The sequence below is a fragment of the Salvelinus fontinalis genome, chromosome 29 (genome assembly GCF_029448725.1).
Source record: "Salvelinus fontinalis isolate EN_2023a chromosome 29, ASM2944872v1, whole genome shotgun sequence".
NCBI lineage: Eukaryota > Metazoa > Chordata > Actinopteri > Salmoniformes > Salmonidae > Salvelinus > Salvelinus fontinalis.
This window is the reverse complement of record NC_074693.1, coordinates 25,929,622-25,942,829: the sequence shown is the minus strand read 5'-3', so window position 1 is coordinate 25,942,829 and position 13,208 is coordinate 25,929,622. Positions and strand designations below refer to the sequence as shown.

The 13,208-nt window shown below is 45.5% G+C and overlaps 1 protein-coding gene across 1 annotated transcript in view; it reads right to left on the bottom strand.

Moving 5' to 3' along the window:
• The window catches only part of LOC129827705 (vascular endothelial growth factor receptor kdr-like), an 85,513-nt gene that overhangs the window by 59,665 nt on the left and 12,640 nt on the right, over positions 1–13,208 (bottom strand). The window contains exons 2-10 of the mRNA XM_055888794.1: positions 10,804–10,891; positions 7,502–7,704; positions 5,363–5,490; positions 3,954–4,113; positions 3,717–3,853; positions 3,443–3,626; positions 2,842–2,968; positions 1,984–2,153; positions 329–485 (exon numbers count right to left, since the gene is read on the bottom strand). Coding sequence (XP_055744769.1) covers positions 329–485; positions 1,984–2,153; positions 2,842–2,968; positions 3,443–3,626; positions 3,717–3,853; positions 3,954–4,113; positions 5,363–5,490; positions 7,502–7,704; positions 10,804–10,891 — 1,354 coding nt within the window. The remainder of the gene's footprint in view (positions 1–328; positions 486–1,983; positions 2,154–2,841; positions 2,969–3,442; positions 3,627–3,716; positions 3,854–3,953; positions 4,114–5,362; positions 5,491–7,501; positions 7,705–10,803; positions 10,892–13,208) is intronic.

Here is a 13,208-nt window from a genome sequence, read left to right as displayed (position 1 = left end):
GGAAGTGGTGCCTTATTGTTGTTTCCTGAAAGTGGTGCGTTATGGTTGTGCAAGATATTGATACTACACAGTTCTAACATATTCTTATGGTTTACAATAAATAACAGAATATATCGAAGTACATCAGGAACGAAGGAACATTGTGAAAACTTAAAACAAGAAGTGCAGAACACAGAATTGTGTAACTGGAAGGCTCAAAGGCACTGACACCGTAGGTGAATACCAACAAAATGGTCTTCACAGTTTAGTTAACGATTTAGTTAATATAACCACCTGGATTGCCCAGGATAAACAGCCTAGGATGGCTCACTCTTTGTTAGTGACTCACTCTTTGTTGGTGGGGTCAGGATGGCATGGTTGCCAGAGCCACGTGATGTCGGGCATGGGCACTCCAAAGGCGGTGCAGGTTAGCTGGTGCTGCTTGCCGAACATGTAGGGCTGCACGTCCTCCGAGGCCACCTCCTCTTCGGAGATCTTTGGCCTCACTGTGGGAGACACATACACACATACAGACAAAGAGATCAGACACTGTTGCATCAACAGTTACACCTGGCCATTGGCGGTAATAATGTCTTTATAATGAGAGAGAGGTTTGTCATCATGATGAATAACCATGGAAAAGGTCCCATGGACACCAGTTGTCTTCTAACCTCTGAGAGTCGGCTGTGAAGTGCTTGAAAAAGGTTGAGTAATTACATAGCCCTGATACCCTGGGGGTTGTCCATCACATCAGGGTGTCAGTGTCTCAGAGCTTGGTCCAGTCTCTACCCAGCTGCCTTTGGGCCAGATGTGGCCCTATGCCCCGTCCCAGGTCAGTGGATCAGCAGTGTGGGAGAGCACAACAGTAATCAAAACCAGACTGACGGCCTTACTGACTGGATGCCACCTCAAGAGGAATGCTCTGCTCACATCAGTTAATCATTCTCCACCAGTCAGTGTGTGTGTTGTGTGTGTGCGTGCGTACATGTGTGCGAATGTGCAAAGTCGTGACATGGTTTCTCTCAGTAATGTCCTCAGTTCAAGCCCCGGCTGCTGAATCCATTTGAGATCTGGAACACTGGGGCTGGACTTCAAACGCTTGATCAACGATGTTTAAAATAGTTCCCTAACTGTTCCCAGGAATTTCCTTTATATTTCTCCTTCCATTGTTTGTGTCTGTGAGAGTGAGTATTTGTTTTTGTCATTCAAATAATAATGATTCGTGGAGCAAACGGGAACGTGAGGGACTATAAATACAATTTATATGGGGCTGACCTTTACACTTTGGCAGAGTAAGGGGATTCTTGGATAATGTGCAGGGAACGGAATGGAATACTTTGTGATGCATTTTTTTGCCCCCCCCATCGACAGCTTGGAGTAGTATCTGAGTGGCACGTGTTGCTCAACACAGTTCTTAACGGCAAGCACATTGCACTCCCCGACTCTCCATCCAACACACTATCAAAGCCCCATAACATAATACCGACCACATTTATAACCGCTAGTGTTAACGACCATCAGTATTTACATGGCAATCATTACAATATATTTGTTTCAAATGCTATGCTAAATCATATACAGTACACATATAGCCCTGTATCATGTTGTTTACATGAGCGGTGCTGTAGGCTACATACACATAAATAAATGTAATAAATGTAAATAAAGGTCTAGAGTGGGTAGAGTGAAGAGACAGGGCCGTTTACACAACCCGCGAAGCCTCTTCAAAAAGAGCCTGGCTAATCAACACCAGCTGGCCCGGCTACGTCAATCCACTGCTGGAAACAACAAACCCCACAAGCCCCCAGGTTCCTGTCATGCTGGAGCTTTTGCTACCTGCAGCCCTGCACTAACCAGGGGGTACACAACCCAAAGTGCTGAGACTGCTCGAAATGCTGAGGCCCAACGTCCAGGGCATTGCTTCATTTCCTCAGGATCGCCAGTCATTTGGAGGGATAAAGGACGGATATAAGACGGGATATCATGGGGATATAAGAGCTTTACCTTGGACTATCAGAGTGTAGCTGAGATTCCTGTAGAGGCCTCTCTCTTTGTTGCCCAGGGCGATGGTGAAGACCCCGGCATCCTTCTGCTTCAAGTCCTTGACGAAGAGGTTGTAGCCTGAAAACTCGTAACAGGTGGAGTTCTCGTTGATGGGGATGCCATCCTTATACCTGGGAATGGGATACACCCACATTTACTTTAGAAGTTCAGCAAACCGTAACATACTGATATGAAAGTTGTGATGATAATAGATCAGCAACTCTACGTCCCAAATCGAACACTCCAGTTTAGTGCACACAGTCACAACAGTGCCATTATACCACCCTGCATATCACTACTGGCTTGCTTCTGAAGCTAAGCAGGGCTGGTCCTGGTCAGGCCCTGGATGGGAGACCAGATGCTGCTGGAAGTGGTGTTGGAGGGCCAGTAGGAGGCACTCTTTCCTCTGGTCTAAAAAATATCCCAATGCCCCAGGGCAGTGATTGGGGACACTGCCCTGTGTAGGGTGCCGTCTTTCGGATGGGACGTTAAACGGGTGTCCTGACTCTCTGAGGTCATTAAAGATCCCATGGCACTTATCGTAAGAGTAGGGGTGTTAACCCCGGTGTCCTGGCTAAATTCCCAATCTGGCCCTCAAACCATCATGGTCACCTAATAATCCCCAGTTTACAATTGGCTCATTCATCCCCCTCCTCTCCCCTATAACTATTCCCCAGGTCGTTGCTGCAAATGAGAACGTGTTCTCAGTCAACTTACCTGGTAAAATAACGGTAAAATAAAAATAAAATAAAAATAAATATTCATCAGGAGTTGACAATACATTCAGTGAATAGTCCCAGCAACTGAACTCAGTCTTACCATGTCATAGTGTCGGGTGGTGGCAGTGCATTGACCTTGGGTTCAAACATCAGCTTGTTTCTACCCTCGGTGTAGACCACTCTCCTGGCCCGTTCATTCTTATAGGACACATTCAGATATGGATGTTCTGAAATCACACAGAAGACCAATAGTGAGAGCATGAAAACGACTGTTGAAAAACAACACCATAAATGTATTATAAATGAGATCATAAACTGGGTGGTTCGAGTCCTGAATGCTGATTGGCTGACAGCCGTGGTATATCAGACCGTATACCACAGGTATGACAAAATATTTATTTGTACTGCTCTAATTGCGTTGGTAACCAGTTTATAATAGCAATAAGGCACCTCGGGGGTTTGTGGTATATGGCCAGTATACCACAGCTAAGGGCTGTATCCAGGCACTTCGCGTTGCGTCGTGACTAAGAACAGTCCTTAGCCTTGCTATATCGGCAATACACCACACCCCCTCTGGCCTTATTACTTGATCACACAATCGTTGCCGAAGATTAACATTACGATCGAGTTATGTCTGCCTCTGCCTTAGCTCATTGAGACCTTGCCTTCACGCAGTACCAGTTCCTAACACAGTGACCCACCGTAGATGGTGACTTTGGCTGAGGCGTGCTTCTTGTTCCGCATCTCAGCGTTCCCTATATCAGCCGTGCACCTGTACACGCCCCTGTTGTCCATGGTGATGTTGGACAAGGTGATTGCTTTGTACATACTGGTGACCAAAGCTGGATCTTCTTTGGACTTGTTGATGATAGGGTTCCGATTGACCTGGGGACACAAAGGCACTCATCAACAACCCTGAAACAGCGGATTCATCGACCAGTAATCTTAAAGGATGTTGAGTGACTTAGAACTTACCATCCTCTTTGGGTATTCCCAAGTCAAGTTGATCCTTCCATTGAAGGTGGTCTCTGCGGAGCAGTTGAGGACCAGGCTATCTCCCACTAACAGCTTGATACGTCTTGGGTTAATCTTCACGTTCCTCAGCAAGATAGCTATGCAAGCAGAGATAGAAGGGAAGACACAGTGAATTATCACCATCAGTAGTTTCCCTGTCGCTCTAAGAGCTCAACAAGAAAAGGAGAAGATACTCACTAGTCCTCAGAGGGATATAATTGGACTGGACCCGTTGGCCGTTGACGCTGGTGACACAGGTTAGAAGATTATAGGATTTGTAGGGACCGTATGGGATCTTGAAACCCATTTTGGGGTCCCATTCCTTCCCTTGTTCAACCTCCTTTGATAAGGATGGCCACTGAAAGAAGAGACAGGTAGAAAGGTGTTTATGAAGGAGCTTATATGTTTAGTGGAGCTTCTAGTTCTGCAGTCTTTAAAAAGCACTCAGCCAGTCAGACTGAAGTACGATGCGGGCAACTGGGTTTGGTATGAAACTCCACGCTCCAATGAGCTCAGCTGGCGACGCCTGCCCGTCAGAACCGACATCTAATTCCTTTTTGCGGTTTTATGGAGTGTAACCATCGCAATTATCCACGCAGTGATGCGCGGAGCACTGTTGACTTTGAACAAAGGATGAAATGGATGGATGTGGCCAAGGCCTACTACTGCGGCTGTTTGTTCTCCAGCCAAGTGTTATGCTGCTAGGAGAGAGAGGGGAAGGAAGGAAGCAGGCAGGAAGGAGAAATGCCATAGATCTTCCAATAGCAAGGTCACACAACCCACTATCTTTGCCCTCTGAATAAGACTTGTTTGTCCATGTCCAAGGCATTGTGACACGCAGCTATATATCAACCCTGTGAATACAAACACAGCCATCTATTGTTGAGGGCGGTGGCTCTGAGCTGTGTCATCGTGAAGGAAAAGAGACACTCTGTTCACTGTTGCACGTGATTTATAGGAAGGCTGTCTCGTGTTAAAGGCTACTGCAAAAAGACAAGGAGCTTGGTCACATCGAGAGAGATTTCCTCCTAATATAATTGTATTAAAAATCACTTAACTATACCCAGGAGCATCATCGGCCTATTGTTTCCTCTGATTGGATATGGATTGTTTTTTAGATCCGCATTTCCTGGACAAGATGTTTAAAAAGAGGTCGTCTATATTTAGAGAGAGATTCTATTCCGAGGAAAATCTGTCTTGGAGGACCTTCCTGTTCTTAACAGGAAGCAGACAGGATGACTCCCTTTTCTGTCCCTGCCCCTGAGCCTCCCTTCTCCCTGGCCACTGTCCTCCGGCCATTTCCGCATGCCTGAATGGCCTACCGTTTGATGGGTGTGAGAACTCCTATGTTGTCCATTGTGCAGAGGGCCTTTGTTTACCATGTCTCTTTGCGATCTTGGCTTTATAGATGTCTTTCAGACATTGTCAAGGTACACTCTGGTAAAGTAATCAATCTCATGCCCATACTATCTCATACAACTGGTCAACATTGCAAAGTCTCATAATAAATATTAACATTTGCTCTACTTTGAAAGACAATGTGAATGATATGCCCATTTCAAATTACGTTTTAAGGTACAGAAACAAATGATCATGAAAAGTCTTACCGCTTCAAGAGTGACGATCTGGTCAGGAGAAGTTGTCCTACAGGGAATCACTAGGGTGGCTTCATGTCTGTAGCTAAACAGGGTGGATGGATTGCGGAAATGGTGCTCCACAAATGGATGTTTTTCATCTGTAGAACAAATCAGAAAATGTCAATAATTATTTAAGGTCATAAGTTTATAATATCGTTTAATTTAACTAAATTATTTTGCTGTATTAAGTTGAAAGTTGTGGTCCTCAGCCTAAAGTGAAGCAGGAGAGAACATTTTCTTTTAAAATCAGGTTTTAAAAATCAGAGTGAGGGTAATGTTAGGCCATCCATCTCACACAGAGATCAAATAGAATTTTCCAGACCAGTGAGATCCGCTCCTACCCTAAACCCCCTCCTGCTCCTCCTGCTAGGTGCAGATCTGGATAAAGAAACAGGGTGGAGACAGAGCTATCATAGCTATCACAGCTCCAGTCTTTCTCACCAGGGCAGGCATCCAGAGCCTCTCTGACTGGCTGTTCCTTCACAGACCTGCTGTGGGAACTTCGTGGTTACACAAATACTTGAGTGATTTGTGGCAGGCTGAGCTGTTTAGGCATGATAAAGGGACTAGTATTTGAAAAATAAACATGGAAAATTATGTAATAAACAGTTGAAGGGCTTTGAAAGAGTCCTGGTTAGACTAAACACTTGGCTACCAGGCTGTCAGATCGCCAGGGGAGACAGAGAGAGGAGTCAGGCTAGGACCTCAGTAGGAAGACACTCAACCTGTCCAGTGCTTTTCTGCGTCACAGTGTTACTTTGGCCACGAATATCAGCATTTGTTCTAAAGGTCAAACATTAAGAAAAAGTAGTGCACGCACATCACAGGAGCTGGAGAGAAATATGTGCTGAACAGAAATGTGTCCTGGAGAGAAATATGTGCTGAACAGAAATGTGTCCTGGAGAGAAATATGTGCTGAACAGAAATGTGTCCTGGAGAGAAATATGTCCTGGACAGAAATATGTCCCGGAGAGAAATATGTCCTGGAGAGATAGAAAGGACCTCTCTGTTTTTCTTCTAGAAACGGTTATTAATCAGGCTTGACATATATATCTCTCTCTGCCCAGATATTCTCTGCCCATGAGACGTATCCCCACCACAGTCCCTCAGACTAAGACTAAGATTTTTAAAGGGACACTGATGTCAATCTCAACTATGACAATGTTTTAAGATATTTAGTGTTGTCCTGCATTGCTCTCACAGAGTAGAGCCAATTCTCCACGTTTTAAGGGAGGACTAGGCCTGTAACATGGGAGAGACCATAGCCGGTATCGTGAGAGGCTCCAGGACAGACTGACTGGAAAAACAGAAGCCGGAGGGAGCAGGAAATAATAGTCAATGACCAGGGCTTCCGATGCGATCACACTCTCCTTCCCTGTTCCAGAAGGAGTCGGGCAGCGGAGGAAACCTTCCTCTCTCTGTTAGAAGCACAACTCCTTCTGCCTGGCTTTGAATAAACCACCCCCCCACTTTTATATATACTCATATACCTGTAGTGACATCCTCTTTATAACATGTGGAGAGCTTGGCTTTTGTTGCTAGGCTAAATTAGGTGTGGAATGGATGGAGCCTCTCCTTTATAATTATTATTTTTCTCTTATTAAAAAACTTTTTTGGGGGGGGGAAATCATGCAGGAAAACGTCAGGCTGTTCAGTGACCGTGGCCCTACCCTGGCCGTTAAGAGACTCTAAGTTTTGTTGTATTTGTTGGCTCTGTTTACACCACACTGCGCTGGAAGGTGTCGGCCCATTTAACATCACCACCCATTCTTAGAGAGAATGTCTTGAACTTATGTTGCTGTGAAACAAACCAACTCAAACAAAAAAATGATGGAGGAAAACATCAAAAATGTGAAAAAGGTCCTTATCGGCGTTAAAGTTAACAGAATCCAACAACTGATTTAATGTGAGATCCCTTTCATTTCCATTTTCACACGCTGGATTTCAATGGACTTCATTGGAGAATGTCATTATAGAACTCAACAATGAGGATCTACTCTGTCAGCATGTACATGTAAAGCAATTTGGGATGCAAATACAGTATTGTATGTATGAAAGGTTCTATACCATCATCGTTACAATGTCTGAACGGTATAAAGCGGGTCTCACCTTTGACATATATGTAGGTAGAGCTGATGTTGGCGGAGAACTGGGCGTACCTGCAGCTGTAGAGCCCCGTGTCGTTTGGGATCAGGTTTCTCACCAGCAGCTTACTACAGTGGGCGTTCACCCGGGGCTCACACTCCTCCACATGAACCCCCTCCGAGGTCACGTTCCGCCAGGGCAGCCTCCAGTGCAGCTGGGCCGCACCTCTGATAAAGACAGCAGAAGTTATCCATAAGAACTGACACAGGATCAGATATTATTTATTATCCCTAATGGTTAAGATTTAGATTGAGGATAGGGACATCTGATTGGAGATCTGTGGTTAAGGGCAACTTCTAAGTCAAGTGACAAAGTAAAGAGGGTCCATCTGAGAGGGTCAGCCAGACCACCTGCATCATCACTATCTTATTATCTCTTCAAAGGGGGAGACACCCTGGACCCAAACTGTTACAGACCTATATCCATCCTGCCCTGCCTAGCTAAGGTCTTCGAAAGCCAAGTCAACAAACAGATCACTGACCATCTCGAATCCCACCGTACCTTCTCCGCTGTGCAATCCGGTTTCCGAGCCGGTCACGGGTGCACCTCAGCCACGCTCAAGGTACTAAACGATATCATAACCGCCATCGATAAAAGACATTACTGTGCAGTCGTCTTCATCGACCTGGTCAAGGCTTTCGACTCTGTCAATCACCATATTCTTATCGGCAGACTCAATAGCCTCGGTTTTTCTAATGACTGCCTTGCCTGGTTCACCAACTACTTTGCAGACAGAGTTCAGTGTGACAAATCGGAGGGCATGTTGTCCGGTCCTCTGGCAGTCTCTATGGGGGTACCACAGGGTTCAATTCTCGGGCCGACTCTTTTCTCTGTATACATCAATGATGTTGCTCTTGCTGCGGGCGATTCCCTGATCCACCTCTACGCAGACGACACCATTCTGTATACTTCCGGCCCTTCCCTGGACACTGTGCTATCTAACCTCCAAACGAGCTTCAATGCCATACAACACTCCTTCCGTGGCCTCCAACTGCTCTTAAACGCTAGTAAAACCAAATGCATGCTTTTCAACCGTTCGCTGCCTGCACCCGCACGCCCGACTAGCATCACCACCCTGGACGGTTCCGACCTAGAATATGTGGACATCTATAAGTACCTAGGTGTCTGGCTAGACTGCAAACTCTCCTTCCAGACTCATATCAAACATCTCCAATCCAAAATCAAATCTGGAGTCGGCTTTCTATTCCGGAACAAAGCCTCCTTCACTCACGCCGCCAAACTTACCCTAGTAAAACTGACTATCCTACCGATCCTCGACTTCGGCGATGTCATCTACAAAATAGCTTCCAATACTCTACTCAGCAAACTGGATGCAGTTTATCACAGTGCCATCCGTTTTGTTACTAAAGCACCTTATACGACCCACCACTGCGACCTGTATGCCCTAGTCGGCTGGCCCTCGCTACATGTTCGTCGTCAGACCCACTGGCTACAGGTCATCTACAAGGCTATGCTAGGTAAAGTGCCGCCTTAACTCAGTTCACTGGTCACGATGGCTACACCCACCCGTAGCACGCGCTCCAGCAGGTGTATCTCACTGATCATCCCTAAAGCCAAAACCTCATTTGGACGCCTTTCCTTCCAGTTCTCTGCTGCCTGCGACTGGAACGAATTGCAAAAATCTCTGAAGTTGGAGACTTTTATCTCCCTCAACAACTTTAAAAATCTGCTATCCGAGCAGCTAACCGATCGCTGCAGCTGTACATAGTCCATCTGTAAACTACCCACCCAATTTACCTACCTCACCCCCATACTGCTTTTATTTATTTACTTTTCTGCTCTTTTGCACACCAGTATCTCTTCTTGCACATGATCATCTGATGATTTACCACTCCAGTGTTAATCTGCTAAATTGTAATTATTCGATTTATTGCCTACCTCATGCCTTTTGCACACATTGTATATAGATTCTCTTTTTTCTACCATGTTATTGACTTGTTTATTGTTTACTCCATGTGTAACTCTGTGTTGTTGTCTGTTCACACTGCTATGCTTTATCTTGGCCAGGTCGCAGTTGCAAATGAGAACTTGTTCTCAACTAGCCTACCTGGTTAAATAAAGGTGAAATAAAAAAAATTAAAAAAAATTACCCTCCTACACCCCCTAGAGCTCTGGGTCGTCATCCTCAGGTCAGCATGCCATCACCAGGTCAAACACCTTCATTGTCTCACCTGATTTATGCACATAAACATGCTCTTACAGGGCACAGGCACCAGCTCTCAAGATTCAATCTCAGTATTACTTAGATATAGAATTGATAGTGAAATCAGTGTTAAATGCTGGCTTTGACCTGACTTGACTTTGATAGTGGCCCCTCCCCTCTGGACCTCTCAAGTTGCGTTTATTTGGAAGTGTTCGAAGGCTGTTCCAATAACCTGGAGTCATCTTGATAACAGGGACTTTTACATGGGAACATGGCTGGGATCTCTGGGACAATGTGTTCAAATAACACATTATCTCCAGTGTTCGTTTTTAAGGTCCCATTAAAAGCGATCCCGGTGGAGCTTGAAACATGTCTCACTGCATACCACTGCATCTGCCTACATTGCCTGGGGTCAAGAAACTCTCATCCAGAGGCCAGAACCCATAGACAGTTATCGTCCGGGGCCTTTTTAGCACATGGCCTTGTAGGGAAGCGTTGCATTGGGCCACAGGGGTTAGCATTCCTGGCGTGCCTAGAAAATGATGCAAGGCTCTCTAAACGCTTAACAAATGTGTGAACTTCAGAGAGACAGGGGTCCCACCGGCCCCCCGAAGGAAATTGGAACAGATTGATAAATTGGGACCACACTGTTTGCCTGGCTGGGAGAGTCACTGCCTATCTGCCTCTGTGGTCTGATGCTCCAGCAATCCTTTTCATATTTACTCTCTCTTCCCTTTATCCTGGCCTAGCTGTCTAACGGGGCCAAATCAGAGCCTGGGTCTTTATTGCTTCAGTGATAGTCCAGAGAACAGCCATCAACTGGAGCAGGACCAGGCCTCACCTCCTGAATGACCCTGATCTAATGAATAACGGGGGAGGGGGTTGCATGAACCTGTTGGTTTGTTGATGAAAGCCTTGACAGGGAGTTGAGATTATTTCCTTTACCTCTGTCATCAAAATGAATGACACATTTTAACAGTCATCCCCCCCTTTGTTCTGTCCATATGGCCTGACCAAGAAAAACTTGTGTGGTCAGGAACAACTCTTGTTGTTGGGGAACTTGGCATTAAGTCTTTTGGTTCAGTGTGTGTGTGTATAATACCTGCAGGTGAGGTTGAGTGAATTCCCTGTGTGCAGAAGGTGTGTGTCCTCAGAGGGCAGCAGCAGAGGGGCTGGAAGGCTGACCTGACCTGTACAACAGAGAAACACACACACACACACACACATTCAGACATTGGCTAACACTCTGAGTCATTGGATACAAGAACACACTCTGAACACTTCAAAGAGGCGCTTCATAGTACTCTCATACAACAAATTACACCATGCCTCCATTTACAGTCAACCAGTTCCTCTCTCTCTATGAATCCTACAGTCTGACTCACCAGTGGTGTGATAAATGCATTGGGAGTTTTCTCCTGAGTACAACCCATGTGTATTCACTTAGTGCTGGTCTATTCTGCTGTGAGGGGGTGGGAGGTGTTTACGGGGCAGTCCGTGCAGAGTAGGGTGCTGGAGGATACTGGTCTGGTCTGGTCTGATAGTGATGAGTTATGTGAGTGTGTTTGAGAGGAGTGGGTGTGAGGCAGATGAGAAGGGGAGGGGGGACATGGGGAGCAGCTGTGCCCCTCAGCCAGAGAGGTCACTCCAGTCAGAACCGGGGAGAACTGGGCAGACCCAGATGAGCTCCGCAACATGTCCACAAGTACTTCCTCCAGCTCAATCAGTCAATCTAGTTTGGTGGGGACTCTCTCTTCCTTTCTTTTTCCATTATACAACAATGCTGACACACACTTACAGTATATGGGCAGATTCACTTTTTGATTGACCTCTGACCTTGCTGCATGCGCTGTATTCTATTATTACATTTATAGAGAAGAGGAACAAAAGGGGAAGTTGAAACGGTGGATTAAAAATCCCAGTTGTTGGTGGGCCGGCTGAAGCTGTTGATAGGTGCTGCTCGCGGTGCCCAGCATAGGAAGCATTGTCATTCTCTCTGCTGTCCGTGAGTTGTGACCGTCTCGCAAGTGATTTCCTTCCTTTGACTCTCTACTCCCCAAGCAGCTTGTGTACAGTCAACATGTGGTTTCCAGGCAAACACGTTTATAAAATGTTCTCTTTAAGAGCAAATGTCTGCCTGCCCAGCGCTGACAGTATCCAGAAAGACAATGGAATTACACAACAAGGCCAATTCCCTGGGTGGACTCCAGAAACATAGACACACACAAATGCAGGTGAACGCACCAAACACACACGCATACACACTCAAAAGTACACAGAGTAGCAATTTGTTTTATTGTGGGGGTCTGAACAGCTGTTGTCCAAGAATGAACTGCCCATGCCAATGTTGGCACTCAATATCAACTTCCTTCCAAAATGTTGTAACATCATTGTTTCATAGTCCAAGGTTATTTGGAGGGGAAGGGATGTGGTCAAAGGTTTTCAAAGTGATGAAAACATTCCTCTCAGTATGACAGAGTACTACCAGTATAGGGTCTAAGTATACTACGTCGATCTCTTTAATACTTCTACTTCTGCGAAAACATAATCAGAGATCAGAATCTCCAGACAAACACGTTATTAATAGTCTGTAGATATTACTCAGTTGTTATTGCCCATGGGTGTATTTACATATGGATAGATCGATGTGCATAAACAAAGGCCTTGAAGAACTTGCCGGTGCATCTTGAACACGAGCTGAGAAAAAAGAATGTACACTGAGATTCCTAGAAAACTTTCCATTAATGTTTATATATATATATATATATTCCTAAAAAGATTTATTTACGGTTCACAAATTGCCTCCAGGATGTTTAGGGTTGGACATGCATGGGTCCTTATTGGTGTCTGGGACACTACTGTTGATATTACGTTACCACGCTAAGGGATGGACCTAGAGAAATGCAACCACTATCATGGATGGTCATGGACTGAACATCCATGATATCAAAATGAGAGTTTTAACCATGTTTTGAGGTTATACAGTGTTTGTTTACATTTACATTGTTTACAAACATTGGAGTAAAAAAAGCTTATATTTGGGGTTCTGATCAGGTACAACAGTTGAACTAAGCTCATGAGGCATTTATAAGTTATATTATTCAAGAATCAATGCGTATATTTCGTGTATTTATAAGTTCAAAAATGAAGTCCAAAAATGAATGTAGCAACTTTGGAACCAAAAACAGTTTCCCCGCTCTGCACTATAACAAACTACAGATGGATTGGTTCAGCAGGGGGCCCCGGCAGCCCACTTAAAAAGCACCCCCCCCCCCCCCGGCTTACCCCCTTCATCAAGCCCTCCACTCCCTGCCCTGTCCCTGTCTCTCTCCACCCACAGCCTCCCATCCCATCCTACCCCCACCTGCCTGCCCAGCGCTGACCTCAGCAGGCCCCCCGCCACAACCCCCCCGAACAGCTGTGTGCTGCATTCCTCCAGTGGAACGCCTGAAAATGCTAGAAATTGTGCTTGTTGTGCTGGTTCAGTTCAGAGGACCTGGTTCTCAT